The sequence below is a fragment of the Gilbertella persicaria genome (assembly GCF_025201335.1).
Source record: "Gilbertella persicaria strain CBS 190.32 chromosome Unknown B0P05scaffold_11, whole genome shotgun sequence".
Lineage (NCBI taxonomy): Eukaryota > Fungi > Mucoromycota > Mucoromycetes > Mucorales > Choanephoraceae > Gilbertella > Gilbertella persicaria.
In genome coordinates this window covers 360,887-385,255 of record NW_026251972.1, presented here as the reverse complement: position 1 = coordinate 385,255, position 24,369 = coordinate 360,887, and the positions used below count along the sequence as shown (strand labels likewise).

General features: G+C 38.4%; 9 protein-coding genes across 9 annotated transcripts; 4 read left to right on the top strand and 5 right to left on the bottom strand.

The window, feature by feature from the left end:
- Positions 1-2: 2 nt before the first annotated feature.
- On the bottom strand, positions 3-1,613 carry B0P05DRAFT_635860 (uncharacterized protein; the record flags this gene model as incomplete). The annotated part of the gene is made up of 3 exons (XM_051583607.1): positions 3-1,297; positions 1,338-1,485; positions 1,532-1,613. 3 exons carry the CDS (start codon positions 1,611-1,613, stop codon positions 73-75), a joined length of 1,455 nt encoding a protein of 484 aa, XP_051436873.1. The 3' UTR covers positions 3-72.
- Positions 1,614-1,771: 158 nt separating this feature from the next.
- Positions 1,772-7,886, bottom strand: B0P05DRAFT_585418 (chitin synthase; the record flags this gene model as incomplete). Its single annotated transcript, XM_051582435.1, has 4 exons — positions 1,772-1,869; positions 1,916-5,124; positions 5,171-7,438; positions 7,558-7,886. The coding sequence occupies 4 exons, from the start codon at positions 7,884-7,886 to the stop codon at positions 1,772-1,774; spliced, it is 5,904 nt and encodes a 1,967-aa protein (XP_051436872.1).
- On the top strand, positions 7,841-11,698 carry B0P05DRAFT_578272 (P-loop containing nucleoside triphosphate hydrolase protein; the record flags this gene model as incomplete). The annotated part of the gene is made up of 6 exons (XM_051581844.1): positions 7,841-7,853; positions 8,369-8,385; positions 8,484-9,585; positions 9,645-9,879; positions 9,928-9,983; positions 10,080-11,698. 6 exons carry the CDS (start codon positions 7,841-7,843, stop codon positions 11,696-11,698), a joined length of 3,042 nt encoding a protein of 1,013 aa, XP_051436871.1.
- Positions 11,699-12,940: 1,242 nt separating this feature from the next.
- B0P05DRAFT_534205 (uncharacterized protein) lies at positions 12,941-13,725 on the top strand. Its single transcript, XM_051577304.1, has one exon. It carries the CDS (start codon positions 13,028-13,030, stop codon positions 13,676-13,678), a length of 651 nt encoding a protein of 216 aa, XP_051436870.1. The 5' UTR covers positions 12,941-13,027; the 3' UTR covers positions 13,679-13,725.
- Positions 13,726-15,043, bottom strand: B0P05DRAFT_534204 (mannose-1-phosphate guanyltransferase). Its single transcript, XM_051577303.1, has 4 exons — positions 14,975-15,043; positions 14,820-14,923; positions 14,339-14,770; positions 13,726-14,289 (listed from the first exon to the last, which is right to left on the bottom strand). Exons 1-4 carry the CDS (start codon positions 14,997-14,999, stop codon positions 13,759-13,761), a joined length of 1,092 nt encoding a protein of 363 aa, XP_051436869.1. The 5' UTR covers positions 15,000-15,043; the 3' UTR covers positions 13,726-13,758.
- Positions 15,044-15,349: 306 nt separating this feature from the next.
- B0P05DRAFT_602912 (uncharacterized protein) lies at positions 15,350-16,567 on the bottom strand. Its single transcript, XM_051583279.1, has 5 exons — positions 16,442-16,567; positions 16,368-16,379; positions 16,192-16,314; positions 15,719-16,093; positions 15,350-15,663 (listed from the first exon to the last, which is right to left on the bottom strand). Exons 1-5 carry the CDS (start codon positions 16,518-16,520, stop codon positions 15,536-15,538), a joined length of 717 nt encoding a protein of 238 aa, XP_051436868.1. The 5' UTR covers positions 16,521-16,567; the 3' UTR covers positions 15,350-15,535.
- A 911-nt stretch (positions 16,568-17,478) lies between these two features.
- On the bottom strand, positions 17,479-19,367 carry B0P05DRAFT_26758 (uncharacterized protein). The gene is made up of 9 exons (XM_051573387.1): positions 18,992-19,367; positions 18,773-18,943; positions 18,607-18,728; positions 18,502-18,556; positions 18,316-18,456; positions 18,115-18,267; positions 17,920-18,073; positions 17,793-17,870; positions 17,479-17,728 (listed from the first exon to the last, which is right to left on the bottom strand). Coding segments are annotated over exons 1-9 (1,149 nt in total). The 5' UTR covers positions 19,265-19,367; the 3' UTR covers positions 17,479-17,726.
- A 321-nt stretch (positions 19,368-19,688) lies between these two features.
- Positions 19,689-21,600, top strand: B0P05DRAFT_602909 (RIO1 family-domain-containing protein). Its single transcript, XM_051583278.1, has 5 exons — positions 19,689-19,847; positions 19,891-20,182; positions 20,233-20,790; positions 20,833-21,049; positions 21,091-21,600. Exons 1-5 carry the CDS (start codon positions 19,715-19,717, stop codon positions 21,556-21,558), a joined length of 1,668 nt encoding a protein of 555 aa, XP_051436866.1. The 5' UTR covers positions 19,689-19,714; the 3' UTR covers positions 21,559-21,600.
- On the top strand, positions 21,600-24,031 carry B0P05DRAFT_534185 (PRMT5 arginine-N-methyltransferase-domain-containing protein). The gene is made up of 7 exons (XM_051577302.1): positions 21,600-21,885; positions 21,934-22,154; positions 22,200-22,780; positions 22,828-22,950; positions 22,998-23,082; positions 23,127-23,217; positions 23,263-24,031. The coding sequence occupies exons 1-7, from the start codon at positions 21,639-21,641 to the stop codon at positions 23,829-23,831; spliced, it is 1,917 nt and encodes a 638-aa protein (XP_051436865.1). The 5' UTR covers positions 21,600-21,638; the 3' UTR covers positions 23,832-24,031.
- The last annotated feature ends 338 nt before the right edge of the window (positions 24,032-24,369 follow it).

Below are 24,369 nucleotides of genomic sequence, written 5' to 3'. Positions count from 1 at the left end.
TTGCTTGTATCAATGCTACTTTAATAAATATGTTTATATACTATATGAAATGTATCTACAAAAAAAATGGATTCACTTTCTTTGCCAAGAAGGTGTCCATCGAGAAAAAAAGCCATTGCGTTGTTGAATATGTACATTATTATCTTCATCCGATAATTTATCTTGTTCTAATTGAATTGCTGATTTATGACTTCCTTTTCGTTTGAAATGAGAAATAGTATCAAAGCTAGGACTTTTGCGATAGTTATCATGGGAGTAAGGATTCAGATTGCTTAACCATCCCTTCTTGGTCTCTTTGGTAGTAACAAGATTCAAATGTGGCTTTGTATCTTGGTTTAGAATGTGGTATTGGATAAGGCTTGCTTCTTTTCCATTGTCAGTAATAATAGATGGGGAAACTACCTCCTCTTCATCATCTTCATCATCGTCGTCGTCGTCGTCATAGTCATCATTTTCTTCTTCATAGTCTTCTTCAAGATGTAATGTAGAGCTACTTTTCTGCGAAAGAGAGCCAGAAAGCTCATTGGATGGTCGACGTTGATGGTCTATAGACTGCTTAAAGACTTCTTGAGCATGTCCGCTATGATTTCTTTCCAAATTAAACGCTCTTTTCTCGAGTGATTGCAAGTAATTCTCTTCGTGATAGGGATTCACTATACCATAACCATACCAATCGGTGTGACTGTCTGTCGTGATGGCTGAAGATGAACCATCTGAATGCATACCTAATTGAAAGAGAGAAGTTGTTTGAGGAGAATCAGAGAGTTCTTCAGAGGAATGAGAAAACTTTTCACGCTTGTGTTTTTGTTTGGTATTGTTGTTAAGTTGGTCTATGGATGTTCTTGGTGTAACAGGACAGGAATGGGCATGCAAGTCTTCAGAGGATGGTCTGTGCGTTGACGTAAAACTCCGCCTTGAGGGCGGCTCGGATGGAGTCACTGGTGTCATACTGATGAAAGAAGGTGGTCCCTCAAAAATGGAAGGTAGGCTCGGTCTTCGGATACGTACTAATTTATCAGAAGGTGTTCTTTTATGCGTCATGATGTTTGCATCTAAGGATTTCCTGTGTTTCTTTTTGGCTGCTTTCAATAACTTGATAATCTCAACTTCATTTTTTGCTTGAGCTATACTGAGAGGAGTCGAGCCATACTTGTCTTTTGCATCAGCACGCGCATTGTTTCGAAGTAAAAGGTCTACAATTCTGGTGCATCCATTCGCGCAAGCGACATGAAGCGCTGTAGAGCCTGTGGCACCATGAACAGCTTGAGATTTATCCATACTATGCTTTTTAGACCACCTGTTATACAGTTAGTCAGCACTCAAGGCAATACACATACTTTTGGATATTCACATCTGCGCCTCTATCAATGAGATACTGAACGACAGCAATGTTGTTATCACTAATGCATGCCAGTTGTAAGGGTACAAATCCATTGACTACTGAGTCTATTGGTACACCATGGTCTAAAGCAAATTTCACAAGGCCTGTCAAAGTGTTAATGCAAGATATCTATAATAAAAGTTAACTTACCAACATTCCCGGTTGTGCAAGCCCAGTGAAGACTGAGTATAATTTCTTTTTGTTTTTCTTTCTTTGACTCAATGGGTAGCATGATAAGGATAAAAAAGAAAAAAAAAAGACGAAAAAAAATTGTACACTATTGTATTCCCGAATAGGCAAAGTCCATTCCGAGACGATATTTTCTCGAAACCAACTTTTTATTTGTATGTAATTTTTCTATTATGTAAAATGAGAAGCGTAAAATAGTAATTAAAGGCGACCTTGTAATACATATTCAATGCTAGTATTAATATACTCTTTTTTGGGAGACATGTCGAATCCAAAAAATGCGCTCAACTGCTCTCGAACTAGTTGACAATAAGTATACATAATTCATAATGGTTCAATGCTTACCTTGTTTCTTTGTAATGCTCATTAAATTAGCAGTTTGAAGAATGTTTCTTATTTCAGATAAGATCTCCTCATCTGTAGGGAATCCTGGTGGTGTCATGGTTTGTACGCCTCCTTGTGACATGGGAACAGAGAATTGGCTCATGGGTCGCATAGGCATTTCATACTCACTTTGAAGTGCTCCCATCACAGGCTGTCCTATCATAGACTGGTTGCTAGTCATCATGCTTTTCTCTTGTGGATGCAGCATAAAACTACTGTTGGCCATCATAGGCATGATATGACTACTGGCTGCATAATCTGGCCCAAAACTATGGACAGACATGGCTTGAGAGACACGCGGTAAAGGAGGCGTAGCCATAAAGTCTTGTGTGCCCATGCCTCCGTATTCTGATCCAGGGCTGATAATAGAGCCAGCAAAACCTGGACTATGAGATCTATTTTTTCTTTCAAAACTGGTAGAGACATTGGTGTCACGATAATAATCATAATCGCCTGCTTGACTTCCACCATAATGAGAGCGATTGTCATGAGCATTCATTTGATTTGCACGAGAACCATGCGAACGATAACTTCTGTAGCTGTGGCCTGTTACCCCTGTTTCTTTACTGCCAGTTGATCCCATCTCCCAAAGTTCTTGTTCATAGACGCTCCATTTCTTTAAGGGAATCATTTTTTCATCAAATTTTTCGTCGTCCGCTACAATGATCTTCTTTTGCTTCTTGTCACCCACAACCACACGGGTATTACCCCAGGAGAAATCGTCAAAATGCCAGAAAGAATAAATAGGCAAGAAGAAGGAAAAGACAGGAATAGCCAAGATATAAAAGATCATCCAGCCAATGTGTTGCCATTGACGCTTCAGGATAAACAAAATAGCTTGAAGACCATAAATACCAGCCAACATGGCAAGGGCCAGCACAGGAATAGGACCTGTATGCGAAGCAATGACATAGATAAGATAAACCAAGTAAATAACAGAGACAGGCAAAGTTAATGTACCAATCAAATCAATCAGTACCACAAATCGCATGGAGAAACAACAGAAACCACAAAGATCAGGCAACAAGACGACTTCAAATAAGTTGTGAATGGTAGAGTTAATCCAACGACGACGCTGAGACAACAGAATCTGCCATCGATCAGGAGCTACTGTCTTACACTGTGCGTGAGGTGTAAACTTCATTTTGTATTGAGGGAAATGCTTCATCATTAAAGTGGTTAAGTAACGATCTTCACCAAGATGCAATAAGTTTTTCTTGTGGAGTGTATCGACATGGTTATCTGAGTAGTCATGAATTACTTTAGGAGAGATAATCAAAGGCTCATTCTTGACAGGCGTACGAATACGGTACATACAGAAACAGCCTGGCAAACAGGTAACTGAACCAAATAACGATTCAAAAGCCTTAGCCAAATGATGCGAAATATAGTATTCATAGACTTGAATCATAGTTGTCCAGGAACGATCTTCATTTACTAATTTAGTTTCACCACAAATACCAATAATACGACCATCATGAAGCATGCGAGAAATCATATGGTTTAGAGCATCAGGCAAGACTTCAGTATCAGAATCTACCATGAGAATGTACTCATAGAAGCTGGGATTTACACCAATCACGTTCTTAATTTGATGGTACATTTCAAGTTCCAAAGGTGTCATTTCAGAGTCAAAGTGGACCTTGTTCAAGAAATTCATACAGATCATTTGAGAATCACGTTTACCCCGGTTGCCTGGTTTAGCGCGCTCAGAAGCTTTACCGACTTTTACAACTACGACATAAGGCACAACATGACCTTCGCATTCGTAAAGACCAGAATAGACTTTACCATAATTGAGTTGTTTGGAGCCTTCACCAATCGACTTGAACATGAGAGGTTCAGGATCATTCTTTGTGTCATAACCAAGCACATCAAGTACAATACGAGGAGTTGGTCGGTCATTGCCACTACCCATGATCATACCATCAGCAATAATGTAAAGCAACTTGCGCTTATCGTCGTAGTTCATCACAGTAAGGGAGTCAATTGTTTTCTTCAAGGACTCCTCATCTTCGGTATAGCAAGGAACTTGACAAATAACAAACTTGTCATGATCTTCAGGTGTAGGAGCACCACCAAACTGAAGGGCAGCTAAAAACTTGACAGCAATCACAGCACACATAAAGATAGCACAAGCAAGAAGCATGTAATTCGTAAACATACATTTAACAGATTCACGCTCATCGACATCACCGATATAGAAAAAGTTATCCAAACATGCTTGATTGGCTTCCTTAAGTTCAGGCGACATTGAACCAGTATAATAGTCCCATCTTTCGCTAGCATCTGTACCACTGAAGCTTTTGAAAATCTCTTCCACTTGCTCGCTCAAGAAGTGATAGGGACCTCTTTTATCAGGTGCGGTTCCTGCCTCGTAAAGAGCAGCTGTTGTCATATAATCTTGAATATCATAGACTTTACCATGGATAGCGAGTGCACGTCTTGACCAACCCTTAAAGTCATCAGCTAATTGCTTAACAGAGATCACCAGCTTTCCTTTCTTATGGATACTCATGCTAGGCAAGAAGTAATTCCAATACCAATATGGGTCTTGTAGTTTAGCAGAATTAGGAACCAAGACTTGATCGCCCGAATAATGGCTAAAAATACTGACAGATGTGGTGATGTTGGCAATAATTTTGGTAGTAGGCGAAGTGACTAAGCCAGAACAAGCAACAGTCAGAGGAGGAGGAACGATATAGCTTACGTCCTGTCCAGCAAGTTGGTTCATGGAATCAGTCGTAGCCGTAAATCCTGGTGTACCATGCGAATTTTTTGCAAAATTGGTGATATCATAGACTAGACCACGCACACTGACGTACATATCATCAGGCGTACTGTGGGCACCTACATTTGCAGGAGAGTACATCTCACGAGTACCAGGACAAATCACTTCACCAAGCCCCACGATCACAAAGATAGTAACAGCAGAAAAGAAAAGAATAATAATACAGAGGGTTACTTTTTCACGCCATGCCATTTGAATATCTTCACGCTTCATCTTGCCAAACCAGCGTAAAAAGGGAGAAGGGATCCACCAAGTCATGAGCCAAACAAACCGTACCCACCAAATACGGACAGCTGTGATCGGCACTTCTTCTACTGATTCATGTTGAGGGGTATGATAGTCTTCTACCATTTTGCTCATGTCCATATTTGGACCAAATCTAGATAAAAATCAGTATGATATACATATATTTAGTACAAACATACCCTTCTGAAAGCCCTTTCATGCCCCATTCTGATTCTTCACCCCATTGACTGCCTTCCATGTCTCGTTTGATACCATCGTCACTGTCCACATAACTTGCAGAGTCTTCAAAAGCTCTAGGTGGACCAAAATGATCCATATATCCATTATTCGTCATGCGGCCTTGTCCATCTTGATAATATTCAGCACCAGTAAAATGACTAGGAATAGGCACCTCCTGCTTGCTATCTGCCCCTTTAGCACGTTCTTCTTTTTCAGCTAAACGTAAACCATCTTCAAGTTCTTTCCAGTTATCATAGCCAATCCAGATCATTTCACGGCCAATGAATGCTTGTGATTCAGACCAATTCATAATAGCACGCACATCTTGCACTTGCTCACGTTCAGATCTGGAGGGGTCGATATTCAAGGAGCGCACCAGATTTGCGTAGCGAACAACGAATTCAGCAAATGTATAGTAATTAGCATAACTAACAGAGGCCCTTGTGGTTAATTCAGGTACCAAGAAAGCACGCAATTGTGCCTTGACTCGCTTTGCATCAAACGAATCGGGTGATTGGGTATCATTAGGTCTAATATGAATAATATTGTAAAGGCGAGTATCTGCCATGGTATAAAAAAGATCGTGTAATGTCATATAAAGCTGATCCATGACAGTAGTGACTTGCATGCTTTGGTAAACATCTTCTGCTTCTTTTAAGCCCTTTTGCTTTTTTGCCTCTTCAGTTTCAACCTCAGCTTCACCAGCAGTAGCATCGTTGTTATTGCGGCGTTTGTTGGTTCTCTTCATAGATGGTGCACGCGTGGGCTTACTAGACAGTTGTGCCTTGACAATGGTACGATCGTCTTTAGGATGTGATTCTGTGGCCATGGCAGTACCTTCAAAGAGAGCGGAGACAAAAGAATTCGTACTATTGTCACGAAGAAGGCTCACAAAATCAGGAGAGAGATCGTCCAAATTCTTTTCCAAAAATGATTCCACTGTGTAATGTACGGAACCCGAAAAATGATTGATGCCAAATGCATAGGCATGTCCTGATTTAGCAAATGAAGGATGTGAACCATACGCACGTTGCACATTCACAAGAAAGTTTGCATTGGTAGCATCAGTGGCACCTGCTTGATAGCGGGCGCAATCACGATCCATCATACTCACAATGCCACCTAAACCAAGGGCAGCCGATTTGATTACGTTCTTTTCACGCGTGTGGTCTTGTTCTTTACCAACCAAGAGTTCAAGGCAACTTGTATTGTCTGTCATAGTAAAATTGGGGAGTACGATACCATCACGTATCATGGCAAGGTTCATATCTGATTCATTGAATTGTTGATCAATGATAAATTGCTGGACACGCTCATTGGCAAAGTTGGCACAAAACTCCTCAAAACCATTGGATTTGAAGTTCTGGAAACCGAATTGATCCAAGATGCCAATAAAATTAGCAGGTTCACCATCATTGTAGCAGATCTTGGTATTAATAGATTCGACAATCCAGACAAACAAGACATGATAAAGGGCTCGAGCAAGAGCGTCTCTTTGTTCAGTAGCACCTTGCGTATTCAAAAACATGGTACAAAGCTCCTTGCGAATCAACCTTAATTTGTAAGTAAGCGACTGTTCAAGCTTGTTTGGTGACACACCCAACATGACAGCAACCACCTCTAGCACATCACGGTTACGGACACAGCAAGCCTCTTGAGCCAAGTTTCCAGCATCGTGATCTTCTTGAAATTGGATGTTACCAATATGCAGAATGGTTGCCAACAATTGAAAGATTTGAGTCACTGTCTTTGCTTTAAAGCCGCATGTCTTGAGCGAGCTCTTAAGATCAGCAAAGGCAATATCATCATTAATTTCTGGTACTTTGATTGTCTTAGAGACAGAGAGGTAGTTGAATGATTCAGGAGGGAAATTAATATGAAGTGCAGTTTGTTCTTCAGGACTTGTTCCAGCCAATAAAGAATAAAACACATTAAAAGTACGTTCGTCTTTAGGGGCTGATGTGACTCTTGATTTATCAAAAGCGTAGGTGAGTGTCTTTGCACCGAGAATTCGACCTCTTTCTGAAAATTGTAATTCTTGAAAGATACCGTACTTTGAAGCAGAAGTGTTTTGCGTAGTCTTTGCATTACCAAAAGCTTCTAGAATCACAAGCGAATTTTTGATCTGTTGTTGAAGCTTAGTCTCTTTTTTAGAATGTGTTGAAAGTGATAAAAGTTGGTTTAAAAGATGAGATCGAGTAGTACTTTTCCCAGAACCGGTGATACCACTAAATGTTAAAAATACATTTTAATTAATACGTCCAATGGTCAATTTGCCCTTTCAATTTTGTCTTTGTGCCCCCTTTCTTTCTCCTCTCTCTCTCTCTTTTTGTTGTTTTCTCCTCACCTTAAAATAATACTTTGATCTTCACCTGTTCTACGCATATGAAAGTAAGCTCTTGTAGCCAAATCATATACATGTGGCTGCATAAAGGGCTTATTTTCTACAAGGTTTCTGTATCCATTGTCAGCATAAGACTTTAATGTAGCATCATTGAGGATTTCTAGAGATTGGTAGGGATTTACAACAATCAAATTTGAGTAGCCTGAACGAGTATAAGGCTGATTGCGCTTAGACCTTGTAGACAATAAATTGGCAATACTATCCTCAGAAGGCGGTTGATCTGAAGATGGATTCAACAAGCATAATAAATCAATGCGTGTATCGTCCTGCATTCTTCTGATAAATCAAATTGATTTTAGAAAGGAATTGAGAGAAAAAGAAAGAGAAAGGAAGAAGAAAGAAAAAGTAAGGGTGATGTTTATTTATTTAATGCTGTTCCCCTTTATGTTGGATGGAGCGTCCACTATTTTTACTCACTTCTACTCCTTTTCTTTATAAGGAAACAAAGTGGACCGTGACTGTTCAGGGGTGGCAATGGATTCTAAAGTACTCTCCGAAGAAAAAATTCTACGCGTGTTGACCAAACGCGTTTCTTTTTTGTTTTGTTTAATCTCTTTTCTGAATAGATAGCAGTGTGATGTATAATACTGAAAAAGAAGATGTAAACTAGCAAGCTCTATGAAATTCTTTTATATGACTTACTTGAAATAGGTTATTCAAAACAAATACAAAAGAGTTCAAATAAAACTTGACCCTTGGCCGTATTCTTTTTCTTCAACAAAGAGGATCCTGAAGCGTCAAAGAACAGAAACAGGAAAAGTAACCTATACTGTTTGCTTTAAAGACGGTCAAACAAGAAAGGTAAAAAATAGCTTTCCTTGTCTCTCCCTTCTTTCTTTATCCTTCTTAACCCCCTTTTTTTTTAATAGGTTTCGGCAGACTTATTAAACAACATCAATAAAAAACTAGTAGAGAGATATGAACTAGATATGCTTGATCAAGAAGAAGAAAAAAGCAAACATATCACACACAGCAAAAAAAAGCAAAAAATAGTAATACAACCAACCAGATCAGCATCATCAAGCGATTATAGAGACGACGACGAAGACGATGACAACGATGACGAGGATGAAGAAGATGATATCCACGATTTCATTATGTATTCAGATGAAGAAGAGCAAACTCCTTTGGCAACATCACGCGGCAGAAGAATTATGAAGCCTAGAGCTTATCATCGTGATTTCACGACTCAATTGCCAACGTCAAAGAAAACGTCCAAAAAACCATTCAAGATACCAAATTACACAGATGAGCCTTTTATACAACATCACTCACTTATTTGTTTTAGATGTTTGCGAACAGGTCAAATCAATGGATCAGAATTAGTCTTTCTTGGCACAGAAAAAAAAAGATCACGCCTCTTACTCTGTCAGACTTGCTCAATATCTGTCCATAATAATTGTTTGCCTACTACGACCAGCATCGACAAAACCACAGGCGAATTAAAATGTGCTAAATGTATAAATAATGGTACATGCTTTGGATGTCACAAAAGCATCCTCGAAAAGAAAAGCGAATATGTTGCTTTTCGCTGCGTAACTTGCTCTAGAGCGTTTCATCATGAATGTATTTTGGATGCCGCCTCACCTGCATTAGCAGATGAAATCAAAAAACATGATATAACTCTGTTATATCAATCTGGAAAATGCATAGAGTGCTTGATTTTTGCAAACAGAACACCTCAAATTATTGCGAGTGAAAGAACATCAAATGATGGTAGAGTCGAATGCTTGATCAAATGGAAGAGTGAGTCGTATCGCCATACAAACTGGGTTTTGGCTGATTGGGTTTCACAAGTCAGCCCGAGCCTTTTCAGAGGCTATTTGAAGCGCAAAGAGGCACATGGCATTTCCCAAGTATCTGAGGATTGGACAGTAGTAGATCGAATTCTGAATGTAGAATGGGAAGATAAATCCAATCAAAAAGTGAAGCGTATTTTGGCTGTATACAAAGACTCAGAATACGGCGATGGTAAATATGTAAAATACGCGCATATGCATACAGTGATTTACCCTGTTTTTCATTTATAGCTGTATGGGATGAACCGCCTAATGAAGAAGAAACAGACGTATACCCAGACTACCAAGCTGCTCTCAAACGATATATCCAAGCAAGCCAAGTTAAACCTCCCAAGAACATGTATGGTTTAATTGAGTCTGTCCGTGCTGCTGCCACTGCCGAAAGTTACCAAAGACACGAAATTAAAGAACAACCTGATTTTGTCAAAGGTGGAACACTTATGAAGCATCAAATGGAAGCACTCAAGTAATGCATAAATTAATCATAAATATGTACTAACAAATTTTTTCTTAGTTGGCTTATTTATCAATGGGAAAAGAAACAATCGTGTATTTTGGCAGATGATATGGGTCTTGGAAAAACGATTCAAATCGTTACATTTCTTTACTGTCTATTTAAGAAATTCTCGATATATCCCTTTTTGGTGGTTGTGCCTAACAGTACAGCAACAAACTGGATCCGAGAATTTGAGAAATGGGCCCCCGAAATGACCGTTGCTCCTTATTTTGGGCTCAATGTAGCACGAAAACTAGCTCTCCACAACGAGATCTTAGATAGCCATGAACGAATCAAATGTCATGTTGTTGTAGCCACGTATGAATCAATCATGGAGTCTTCTCCATTACACAGGTTGTTTTGGCCAATTCTAATTGTGGATGAATCGCAACGTCTTAAGAGCGACGAGTCATACTTGTTTAAAACCCTTTCTTCATGTAGAGTAGATCACACTGTCTTATTGACAGGTACACCACTTCAAAACAATTTGAAAGAATTGTTCAATATCATGAATTTTATTCATCCCAAGGCATTCCAAGGTTCAGAAGCCAAAGACTATGAGAACATGACAGCCTCTCAAGTAGAAGAGCTTCACTCTCGCTTGCGCCCTCATTTTTTGCGAAGAACCAAAGAAGAAGTCTTGAAGGAGTTACCGCCCAAGTACGAACTCATTGTGCCTTTATCAATGACACCGCTTCAAAAAGAAGTATACAAGCAATGTCTTAGTCGAGAAATTTATGAGACGTTAGCCTTAGCTAATGGACATAAGAGACAAAAGGGCCTTACCAACATCTTTACCAACTTGCGCAAGAACTTGAACCACCCTTACCTTCTAGATGGTGTAGAGAAACAACAGCCCACATCTAAACTAGTCCAAAAGACCATGATTGATGCCTGTGCCAAACTCAAATTGTTTCATCAAATGTTTCCCAAATTGAAGCAAAACGGACATCGCATCTTGCTTTTTTCCACTATGACGCGTGCACTGGATATTATGGAAGATTATCTCACTTATGAGCAAATTCAATACACTCGTATCGACGGTAGCACAAGGGAACGTGATCGTGTTCGAAGCATTGATGCCTTTAATGCACCTGATTCTAAACTGGATGTCTTTTTATTGTCTACCCGTGCAGGCGGTGTAGGTATTAACTTAACTACTGCCGATACAGTCATCATCTGGGATTCTGATTTCAACCCTTATGCTGATTTGCAAGCTATCAGTCGTGCTCATCGTATTGGACAGACCAAGATGGTCCTTATTTATCGTTTTATGACCCGTCTTACTGTAGAAGAAAAGGTCTTGCAAATCGGTAAGAAAAAAATGGCACTTGAGCATGTGGTGGTCGAAAGAATGAAAGCCGATGAAGAAGAAAAGCTTGAAGACGTCGAGTCCATTCTCAAATTCGGTACTGAAGCTTTGTTTGCTGACGATGATTCCAAGGACATTGTCTATGATGATGCGGCCATTGATAATCTATTGGATCGTGAGCAATATCGTCAAGTAGCTACTGAACAACAGATTAAAGAAATCGAAGAGTCTGAAGGAAAATCCAATGAAAATGGTAGTATGAATTTCTCTTTTGCTAAAGTATGGCAAGCAGATGGCACTATTGAAGAACTCGCCACAGAAGAAGATGTAGGCGCTGAAAAGAAAGAAACTGACTTTTGGGAGAAGTTCTTGTTAGAACAACAAGCTGTAGCAGAAAAGAAGAAAGAAGAAAAACGAATTGCTGAACAGAATCTTGGTCGAGGTGCGCGTAAGAGAGCGAATATTGTAAGTAGCTAACTTATGATTGTATTCAGTTATTGATTTCATTCCATATAGACCTACAAAGAAGCAAATCTCTACAAGTTCTCAAAGATAACAGACGATGAAGCAGATACTGACTTTACTTTTGAAGAACCACTTGTCATTGAAGCTGAGGAATACGCAGAAGACTTACCCACTGACAAGAATGAAAAAAATGCTAACGCTAAAGATATGGGTGGAGTTTCTACGTCTGTCGACGCGAAGCCTGCTTCAGGAGCTCGTAAGCATAGAAAGAAATACACTAAGAGTATGAACAAATTCAAGGCCCAAATTTATCCAAATGTCCCACTTGAAAACCAAAATGCTTTTGTATTCATGCCTATGCCAGAATTGCCTCAACGATACAAAGAAATCAACTATAGACAGCTATTTGAAATGTCTAAACCATTCCTAGAAGGATTCTGCCGCTTTATTGATGAAGAATGCACCAACAGTCAACTTGTTTTACAACGATTCCAGGCTGTAAAAGCTGACATGGAAAACAGCTATCGCAACGAAGTGAATTCATATTACCAACTCCAGTTTCAGAACGAAAGATACTTTGAGAAAAATTATGGATATACGGAAGTTATGTTAGATCATTTGGAGAAAGTAAAACGCAGTACGATTGAAATGGGCAGAGAAGATATGATTCGATACATGGACTTGGGAATCTATCGCCACATATGCCAAGCTAATCGTAGAAGAATCCAAAAAGAGCTTGAATTAGAAGAGCAATCCATGCTTCGAAGTCATGCGAAGGCGATCGACAAGTTAAAGAAAGAACAACAAAAACAAATTGAACTTGTGCTTGATGAGCAAAGAAAACAGAAAGAGGCATTAAGAGCCGCATATATGAACAGAATGCCTCCTGATTTTGTAATGCCTTTGCCACCTATTGGTCCTATGAATGATCGCATAAAGGATGGTAGTCAGCCGGTGGAAAATCTTCAAGTAGCTAGTTCCTATCGACAACAATCCCAAATGCCAATGGATAATAATTACCAAAACCATAAGAATGTTCAATTGCCTCCAATTCAGCAATTGCAATTAACCCAATCAACAGCTTATGTACAACAGCCGATAGCTCAAGCACAACAGCCAACAGCTCATGTACAACAGCCGATAGCTCAAGCACAACAGCCAACAGCTCATGTACAACAGCCAATAGCTCAAGCACAACAGCCAATAGCTCAAGCACAACAGCCAACAGCTCATGTACAACAGCCAATAGCTCAAGCACAACAGCCAACAGCTCATGTAAAGAAGCTAGCAGATCACGAAGTGCAAACAACATTGCAATCTAATAACCCTACACGTCTTGCCATGAACACAAATATGACTGTGCGATTTTCGACACCTATTTTGCCTCGTATAATGCATCCAATCAAAACACAAGAGTCAGAGCGTTCCCAATCATCACAAGTAGAGCAACATTCACAGCCTCCACCACTTCCTCAACCTTCACAACCCTCGCAGCCTTCACAACCTTCACAAGCTTTACAGCCTTCACAACCTTCACAAGCTCTACAGCCTTCACAACCTTTACAGCCACCAAAAGTAGAGCAATCTCTGCAACAACCACAAGCAAAGCAAACATCAGAACCATCACAAGTAGAGCAGAATTCACAATCATACATATCACAAACAACAACATACTGGCATGAAAAACAAACACAACCACCACAAGTAGCACAGCTACCACAAGTAGCACAAGCATCACAACCATTGCAAAGACAACAAGAAACACCTGAATCCTCAACAAACCCCTCATCAAGCACATTAGAATTTGTAGCTTCAAAGAAACAAGAAAAGGATAAAAAACAAGCAGCATCTCGTCCATTTAGTTACAGAACGATTAGTCCTGAAACAAAAAATCGAATTTTAGGATTGCTTGGTGAACGCAAAGTTAAAGGAACAATTACTCTTGAAGAACAAGCTTTGTATGACATTATGCTTCAAGAAGATCAAAGTTAAATAGAATAAATAGTTTCATTTATATATAAAAAATGAATAAATAACATTAATGTGTATAGTTGAAAACGTGATATATAAATTTACATGATAATTCGAGGCTCAGTAATGTTGGACGAAATGCCCTTATGAGGCAAAATAGAACCACCATTGATATAGATTTCGTCATTTACAGTAACGTCGTCACCCAAGACAGAGCAGCCTTCAATACGAGACCAACGTCCAACAGTTGAATGCCAACCAACGATACTTGAATTGACCCAAGCGAAATCCTTGATTTGAACCCCTTCTAAAATGACACAACGTTGAAGACGAACACCATCACCGATCACAGCATTGGGACCCACAACAACATTGGGACCAATACGACAATCTTTACCAATTTTGGCAGATGGATGCACCATCACATTGCCTTTGTGAACAAATTCAGCTTCAGGATTGGCAAGTTCTTCGGGCTTCTTTTTACTCAAGTGAGATAAATAGAGACAAGTTCCTGTTAAAAAGTCTTTGGGTTGACCGACATCCATCCAGAAGCCTTCAAGGTCAAATGTATGCAATTGTCCTGATTGAGCAATAAAAGGAAACACTTCCTTTTCAATCGAAGTTGGCTTCAACTACAACATAAGGATCAGAAAATGAAACTCGCACTTCTGTGTAGCTTACCTCGATGCGGTCCAGAACAGAGGGGTTCAAGATGTACATACCGGCATTGATTTTGTTAGAAATAAATTCTTTGGGCTTTTCAACAAAACGTTCAATAGCAGAAGAACCAGCTTTGTTAACAACAACACCATACTTGGAAGGGTCGTCAACTTTAGTCACAGTAATTGTACCTTCACAGCCATGAGCCAAGTGGAAGTCTCTTAATTGTTCAAAAGGATAATCGCAAATAACGTCACTGTTCAACACAAAGAAAGGTGAATCATCTTTAGCCAAAATATCTCGGGCCAAGGCTAAAGGACCAGCAGTTCCTAAGGGCTCAGTCTCAACAGAAAAGGTAATCTTGACATTATAGATAGCTTCGTATTCTTTCAAGGCTGCTACCATGATTTCAGGACGATAATTGACAGCCAAGACAATGTCTGTTACACCAGCCTAAAAATGACATCAATTTACTATTTTTTTTTTTGCCAATCTTTCTTACCTTGGCTAAGTTTTCGATTTGGTGAAGGATCATGGGCTTATTAGCAAATTCAACAAGAGGCTTGGGAAGTGTAAGAGTAAGGGGTCTAAGACGAGTACCGAAACCTAATAAATATAGACGATGAATACACGTATTGTCATTTTGTTATATGTTACCTCCAACAAGAATAAGTGCTTTCATGGTATATAAGTAATGGATAAGAGAGAGAAAAAGGGGAAAGAAATGACAATGAATTCTAAAAAGAAAAAGCTACTATTTATATGTTATTTTCTGGATTGTATGACAGCAAACATTGCTGAAATTCCGCTAGGCTTCTAATATATGTAGATCCCTTTTTTCCTTGTACTAGATGTAAAAACTCAACCAATAGTCGGCCTGTTTCTATTCATATCTCTTTCTTGAATGATTCTATAGAGCGATTTTTTAGCGATAAGACGATTAAGAAAATATATATTTGAATGTGTATGTGGTATGCTTATGTGGTATTTTATTCTTAAATCAACCGAAATCATTTGTTCGTTTCCCAATAAATGGAATGGATGTTATTTTCTTGGCTTAATTTAGCCTTGTTTATTCAGTATAACATATTTTATTTCTAAAAGACTGTTGTCCATTCCCGCTTCAACAAAAAGGTGGAAAAACTTTAATCACGCATGCAACAACATATTTCGATTGATTTGAAAAATTCTTCACTTTATTCAACATAATACAGAGCCTTATTTTAAGATAGAAGCAATCATGATAGCACTCGTTAACATAGCCACGCCAAAGGCTGTTAATATAGGCATCAATGATTCACGAAAAGATGATCCACTGCCTAAATAACATGTTGGACAAAACATGGCTATAAACAAATTGTGAATTGTTTAGTAAATAAAAGGTTTTTTTTTTCTACTTACAGTCAGTTCTTCCAACATAGGATTCTGTTGAATACATAGCAACAGTGAGTCTTGAATCAGGCATCAACCATCCTGGACTAGGGTAAGCCTTGGGCCCTCTCTGGTCATGAACCCAGACTGTATAATAGCCTACCATCAAAGGTTGTCCTGGTGGAAGGTGAGCGAGGTCCCAAACTGCAGAAGTTGCTGTGCCTGGCACAATAGCAGCAGTAAATGTCTGCTTTTGAGGGTTGGCTAGTGCAACTGTCAGGTTCTCAGGTTGCACTTTAAGTACGTTAGGGTCAACTGTCCATTCAAATGTGATGTTTGATACGCCAATCTTAAAAAGTGGAGGAAACGTTTGGTTTGGAACTGGTTTTTTCCAAGTTAAATAAGCTGGGGGATATCATTGGAAAAAGAGGCAAAAGTAGGTTTACCGGCAAATGGATTGCCGTTGTTGGATGCGGCTGATTGTGTTGCATTGGCTTGAGTACCATTATTACTAGGCTGTATAAGAGTGTCATTGACAGATACAAGTGAATTCGTTGGTATAGTAGCGCCAGCTGTTGCTGTAGGTGTGAGTGTTGCTTGATTATTATTAGATGGTTGTGCAGTTCCTACAAGTCAAAGTTATTTGTTATTCTAAAACATCTATAGCTAAAAGCTATACCTGTTTCATCAGCTAGTTTTTTTCAATAAAGAAATGAGAACAAAGTTTTTACTGTGAAATAGACTAAAGCTTACCTCGTTTCACATGTTGATGTTTTGCATCAATCAGGACAAAAGATATAAGCACACAAAGGCAAAAGAAATAAAACCGCATTACAAAACTAAAGTCAAAAGAGAAAAAAGAGCGTATTTACAATAGATCGTTGATTCTTGCATCTTTCATTATCCTTATTATTTATCATTTATCCCCTATAAGTGTATATGCGTAAATAGGGGGGGCAAAAGGAGTTGGCATTATTGTACGTCTTTTTTTGGATCTTCGAAGGGATACATCTTTTTTCTTTTTTTTATAACAGAGTTTAGGGACTATATTCAGTATAAAAAGGAGAGATAATCACTGCTCAAAATGTGCTTATATAGTAACTAGGGTGAAGCAAACACAAGAAGATAGTGACTTCAATTTATTACCAGGGCTAATGCAGTTGACAAAGTCTTGAAGTATTATTAGTGATCGACAATAACAAACAAATCTGTACTCTCTACAAACGATATTCGGTAATGGAAATCCACTGTATATCGTGACATTGAGATAGACCACCTGTACTAGCAGTAAATCCTATCCATGCTTTCTTGTTTGCTGGATCAACGTAATCGAGAAAGTTTTGATTTGTCACTTTGAGTACTTGGATATAACCTTTGTCACCTGATTCTCCCAAGCCGACCTCTATTGTTCCATTGGAAAGTAACCTAATTTTGGATTTCATCCATTGACCATTTTGAAGTGAGGGAATACGTGAAGTATGTCCAAGAGAATAGTCATGATGAGCAGAGTTAATTTGTGGTGGTTTTCTTGCTTGAACACTAATATGGTTTCCTGAAGGATCAGCACATCTATCAGAACTATAAAAGTATTAAAATCAAAGCAATATATGTTTCATTTTTCTTATTGTCAACCTTTGATACGTATCGAATTCAATAGCTAAACTGCAACAGTGTTACACATTGCTTTCAACAAAACAACGTACCTGTTTCTTATGCCTCCATAGCCTAACTCGCATCCTCCTCCACCTAAAGCATGTTCACCTTGAGATTGGATCACGAAAGCAAACCCATCCGCACCATTTACAGCTGGTCCGCCATCCTTGTTAGTAATACGAAAAACAAACTCAACTTCAATTCCCTTTAGATTGTCGCTTAAGGTTATCGTTTGGGAAAGATAGGTAGCTCCTCTTTGATCAGGCAATGCTTTGGTGATTCTTATCATGGGTACATTGGAAACATACGATTGATTGCTGCTTTCTACGACGGCATTACCTAACAAGCAAAATCGACAATCAAGCCCCACAGGAATAGAGTGCGTTTCTAAAGAAACAAGTGTTATTTTTTTTTAGAACAAATAATAGCATTGGCTTACTGTATTCGTTACAATTCAATAGACTCATTTTGTTTTCGGTTAAAGAAACTTGGCCTGTTTCACCACGACTTGTGCGCCAAGCAAGTGAACCTGTTAATCAGTGGTTAGATATGTATCACAACAGACAATGGATCATTACCACTTTGTCTGCCAGTCAACTCATCTTCTTTAATAATCTTCTTTTTACTATCTTGCTCTAATTGAATGAATTCTTCTAATCGTCTAGCATGTAATTTCTGTTTTCTATCGGCATCATAGCCTTCTTGACGCTTTGCTGTTATTTCGTCAAGAAGCTTGAATTCTATCAGTAACATTTAAATAAATCATAAATTACCTTCGATAATTCTAACTCGCTTATTTTGTCTCGTCTTTTGAGGACTTCAGGCCAATTTCTTGTATATCTTTTTGTGACATCGATAGCTTCGTCTATAGAAAACGCAGTGCAGTAACTTAGTTTCTTATTCCAACCCATACTGTATAGCAAAGGCTAAATAAATAGATACATTAATATGCTAAAAATCATTTTTGTGTTTACTCTATCCCAAGCTTCTTCACAAGCGTCACAATGAACCCAACGTTGTTCATGTTCAGAATAGACTTCAGTCCAAACATGGTCTGTAGTATCGTATATAATACGAGCTTCAGATCCAACTGCATGACAGCATAAAGTAAAACACTAAACAATACATCTGTTAGTTTGGATCTAAGCAATTTGCCTTACGTTAGCCCATTCGCCACATCGGCCTCTCCTTGTCTCTAGCAGTTTCCCTGGATCACTAGGGAGGTTTTTTTTAAATATGTTATGCCAAAAAAAAAAGTACTTTACTTGTATCGAGGAAATCGTGTGATTTGATGGCAAGAAAGACATTGATAGGTTTCGACTACATGAGCTCCATAGCGCAAGTCTTCTTGACTAGGCTGTGTTAGACCATTCGACTTGGTTTGAGTCTAAAGTAAGTCAGTCACCTCATCCTAATATTGATTTATTTTACACTTGAGCAATAGTCGCAAGGTGCATTATTGACCCAGCTAAAGAATTCATGCTTGAACCAGTGTAGCAGTCTTTGAATAACTACATCCTCGAGCGATCCTTCAGTTTGCTCAAGAATGGCTTCTGCTTCATCGTATAGTCTTTGAAGAGGAATATATTCAAGAGCTTTGTCCTGTTTATATTTGATGAGCTAAAGACAAAAGATAAAAGCGCGTCTTACTAAGAGATCTCGGTCTTGGTATTTAAAGACAACCCTTCCGTTGGCTTCCAGTTGGTTAAGAAATGCTTTTGAAGATGCATTAGAGGGCCTTGACACGCGAGATTGTATCATGGTTATCCATTGCTGTGTGATTCGTTTAGCAATTGAGTTAATTTCACTTGCGTCCATTCGTGTACAAAAGAAAAATATTATTTTGTGTTTGGAGCCTCTTTTTATATATATATATATTCGATACAAAAGCAACGATAGTCTTTGAAAGATAGATAAATTCATACAAGATTGGCCAAGATGTGTGTCATGTTAAAAAATAGGTTGGGCCAAGGCTTTATCTTGGTTGCTCTTTACTCAAGTATAAAGAATGATTGTTTTTTTGAGCAAAAGTTGAAATGCTTTGTGTTCTTTGTCGCTTTCGAATAAGCTTTGTCATATAAATACTAAAGTTGTTTATCGTAAATGTCTGCTGAGCGCTTCGCATCTTTCTATAAAAACTAAAGTCTCGTACCTTGAGTCAATAAGATAAAAAACGTATCTTTTACTTTAATGAAGACTAGACTATGAGTATTTGTCTTAAGTATATAGTCCTCTTTTCCTTCTTTGAAAGAACCTGATTTGTGATCCAATGAAGACTTGCCTGGCATAATTGCATAAATCATAAAATTGTGGCTTATGGCTAGATACATGTCAAAATATTTTTTTTCTGATTTTCTTCTTTACTTTTTAAGCATGTCTGATTCTAAGAGCGTTGATGAAAGAGACCTCCAAAATGAGGAAGAGGAGTATGATGACTATGAAGATTATGAAGATTATCTCGACGATGAATTAAATGATACTGATATGTGGGACAATGCCACTGGAGGTTTGTTTATATGTGTATCTATTCATTGATTGACACTAAATAGATTTTACAAAGCAATACAATAAACTTCGTCAACAGATTGCACCTTCACCTGCTACAGATAAACCAGCTCCTGCTGTCAATAAAAAGATTCAGTCGACACCTCAACGTACAGCAGCTATAGCCACAGCCACAGCTACAGCCAGTGATAAAAAACAAATGTTAGAAAGTCAAATTGACAGTCTAGGACACTTTGCTAGTCGTATTCATATTGGTGAAGACTACAACCCATCTAAAATCACTTCTTCTGTCGCAAGTGACATTAAATTGAGTTCCAAGAAAGCCAGTGGAGACAAGTAAATGACACTTTTTTGAAATAAGCCTCGAATTCTAAATGAATCATTAGGACTGTTCAAAAAGATAAAGCAGACAGAGCCACTGTAGAACAAGTACTTGATCCAAGAACTCGTATTATTCTTTTCAAAATGTTGAACAGAGGCATTTTTTATGAGATCAATGGTTGTATTAGTACAGGTAAAGAAGCCAATGTCTATCATGCCATGACAGAAGACGGTCAACACCGAGCTATCAAGGTTTACAAGACATCTATTTTGACTTTTAAGGACCGTGATCGTTATGTTACGGGTGAATTCCGTTTTAGACATGGTTATTCTAAATCTAACCCTCGAAAGATGGTCAAGGTGTGGGCTGAAAAGGAAATGAGAAACTTGCGCCGTTTACAACAAGCGGGTATTCCTTCTCCTAACGCACTTGTGTTAAGAATGCATGTGTTGGTGATGGACTTCTTGGGTGATAAAAATGGCTGGGCTTATCCTCGTTTAAAAGATGCTCAAATTGAAGACTCAAGGTATCCAACACTCTATTATCAGCTGGTCAAGAATGTGCGTACCATGTATCAAGTGTGTAAATTGGTCCATGCAGATCTCAGTGAATACAATATTCTGTAAGTTGTACTATAGACTGTATTGTAGCTTATGTTTTGTAGATATCATTCTCGCAAATTGTATATTATTGATGTCTCTCAGTCTGTTGAACATGATCACCCACATGCCTCTGAATTCTTAAGAAAAGATTTGATGAATGTGACAGATTTCTTTGCCAAAAAGGGTGTCAGTGTGATGAGTGTGGTCGAGTTATTCAAGTTTGTGACAGATGTTACCTTCAGTAATGAAGAAGAAGTGGTTGATGCTCGCTTAGAAAAGGTAATATAGACATCATAGACATTGTCTAATAACTCTTATAGATCCAACAAGACATGATTACCAATCCTAATTTTGAAGTCAACAAAGCTGAAGATGAGATTTTCATGAAGTCTTATATTCCAACTACTTTGGAAGAAGTCATTGATGTTGAAAGAGACACTTTGATTGTTGAGCAAGGTAAAGGTAAAAACCTTGTTTATGCTGATTTGTTGGGCACTGGTGTCACAGAATCTGTTCAACAATTAAACATTCAAGACAAACAAGAGTCAGACCAAGAAAGTGAAGAAGAACATGATTCTGATGAAGATATCAGCGAAGAAGATTCAGATAGTGAAGACGATGACAAAAAGAAGCCAAGAGCACCTAAAGGGAAAAAGAACGAAGACAAGGATGATAAAAGAGAAAGAAAGCAAAAAGCCAAAGAGGAAGCAAGAGAGCGTAGAAAACATAAGCTTCCCAAGGCCGAAAAGAAAAGAAAGATCAAGACAAGCAGTAAAAAGAAGAAATAATTGTAAATAATAATAAGAATAAAAAAGTTTTTATTGAGCCACAATTTTTGACAGCTCTCTCTCTCTCTCTGTTTACCAAAATGAGTGATTCTTTTGACACTTCCCGCTTATGTAGTGTAGGCTTATTGACTACAGAATACTATGATGATATTGGCAACTTTGTTATGCAAGCAGAAGAAGCAGGACATGAGTTTATCGTGACTCCTGTCTCTCACCCTACTTTTAGACGCGTCTTGAACGAAGACAAGACTAACGATAAACAAGCACACACGAATTGGAAAGACCGTCCTGTGTTTGATCGTAAAGATTTGATCATAAAGTCTGCTGGTAAGTTATATGAACACCATATATGGACTGCACTGACAACTAGCTTAGAATGGTCAGGAAGAGCAGTAGGTTTGATCGCGAACTGGATCCAACTCGATTCAACCGATCCCGAAACCCGTCTTTGTTCTGAACTTGCTTTAAAGCAAGAAATTGATTGGGCTTGTCATATCAGTCTTGCTGGCCTTATATTCCCTGCTTTACCTAAGGGTTCTTTGCACAATACTGCTCGAGCGATCAATCATGCAGTCAAGTCCATGTCTTATACTCAAGTAAGCCATAATAATCGTTTATCTTATATAGGCTTACATCTATAGTTTTTGGTCAGAGTGCCTCTTACAGATAAAAAGAATGTTCAAGGCAACATTCCTTGGAAGCAATGGAATAGATTTAGAACATTGACTGAACATAACACCAAGATTCATGTTGCACTTGAGATCACCTCTGAATTACCTAATGATGAACAGTTGCTTAACTTATGGCTTGCTGAACCTATCAAGGCAGTCATTGTACCAGGAGAAATCTTTGTTTCTAACTCAAAGGGATATCCTGTCTTGCCCAAGTCTCATCAAAAATTCATTCAGAAATTGATGGATAAGATGAAGCCTGATATGATTGTTACTGTGCCTCCTACACAACTCCATAAGATGGCAAAACCTTCTTCTTACAGTGAATATATCAACTACCTTAATCGCCATTTACCTCCTTTAAATGAAGTGGAGAAATTTGCTACTGGTTACCACGACTATCTTCAAGCTCCTTTACAACCCTTGATGGATAATTTAGAGAATCAAACTTATGAAGTATTTGAAAAAGATCCTATCAAATATCAACAATACGAAAAAGCTGTTTATCAAGCATTATTGGACCGTGTTGAACATGACTCTGACTATGTCACGTAAGTATGCTTATTCTTTTGAAAGGGTATGCTCAACAATCGATTAGAACAATCATGGTTGTGGGTGCTGGTAGAGGTCCCTTAGTGAACTGTTGTTTGCGTGCATCTGAAAAATCAGAACGCAAAGTACACATCTATGCTCTTGAAAAGAATCACAATGCTTTTGTAACGCAAGTATATCCATCACACTTTATATGTTTTATTGACTCTAGTTTAGATTGCAAAATGCAAAAGCAGATGTGTGGGGTGATAGAGTAACACTTGTGTTTGCAGACATGAGAAAATGGAGTCCAGCTACCAAGGTAAAGAGCAAAGAGCAAAGAAAGATACACTAACATGTCTATAGTGTGATATTTTAGTGAGCGAATTATTGGGCTCATTTGGTGATAACGAATTGTCTCCTGAATGTTTGGACGGTGCTCAAAAGTTTATTAAAGGTAAAGGAATGATAAAGATCTGGGCATGTTACTAATGCTGAGAAGAGAGTGGTATTTCTATTCCTGCTTCTTATACTGCTTTTGCTTCTCCTTTGGCTTCTACTCGACTCAACAACAATGTAGCAGCTTACAAGGACCTTGAGCATTATGAAACACCCTATGTAGTGATGTTCCAACAAGTATGTGAACTTGCTTCACCTAAACCACTTTGGACTTTCGAGCATCCCACCAACGAGGTTCCTGCCAACAGCGACCCTATCAATAATCTTCATAATCAAAGATACAGCCATGTTGAATTCAAGGTCAAGCATGATATGGTCATGCATGGTATTGCTGGTTATTTCGAGAGTGTGCTCTACAAAGATGTCATGATCTCAATTCATCCCAAGACACATTCGCCTGATATGTTTAGTTGGTTCCCTATCTACTTTCCTATTCGTACACCTGTTCAAGTACCTCAGAACGCTACTGTTTCGCTTGACTTTTGGCGCTTGACAGATGCCAAGAAGGTCTGGTATGAATGGACTGTCGCTGTGCACGGTTCACAGGGTGAAGAAATGACTGTCTTGCCTATCCATAATGTCAATGGAAGGTCTTATTGGGTTGGCTTGTAAGGATTATTTGTCAAACAAAATAGAGGTGCATTTGTCAACATGGCAGATATTTTGCAAATGAAGACATGTAAAAAAAAGAAATATTATAATTTATTTATAACGAGGCCCTCCTACAATACAGTGGGTTCAGGAATAGTTGATATTATTCTGCATACCTCTTGTATGCTTTTTTTTCATTTAATTTTCTTATATTGAGCGCTACAAATATCTCTAAGCTACTAGACAATCACTTTATACTAGGTCATAATAGTAAAAGTCGCTTGTACATTGGGTTACGGCCGATTCTTTCTAAAGAATTGTAGGCCATCATAAGGCAGAAAAATTTGCTTCGGAGATTGAAACAAAAGCTCTTGTATGAAAATCTTCAGACACAATTATATCATCGTAATGTATTAACAAAAGTTGTAGAAATTTTTTCTCTAAGTTTATCAATGCAAAGAATGCAGCAACTATGTTGGTAGAGTTCTGAGTAAATGCCAGGAAACAGTTTTGAGATTTTTGACCCTTGGCATACAGGTTTTATGACAAAGCTCATAAA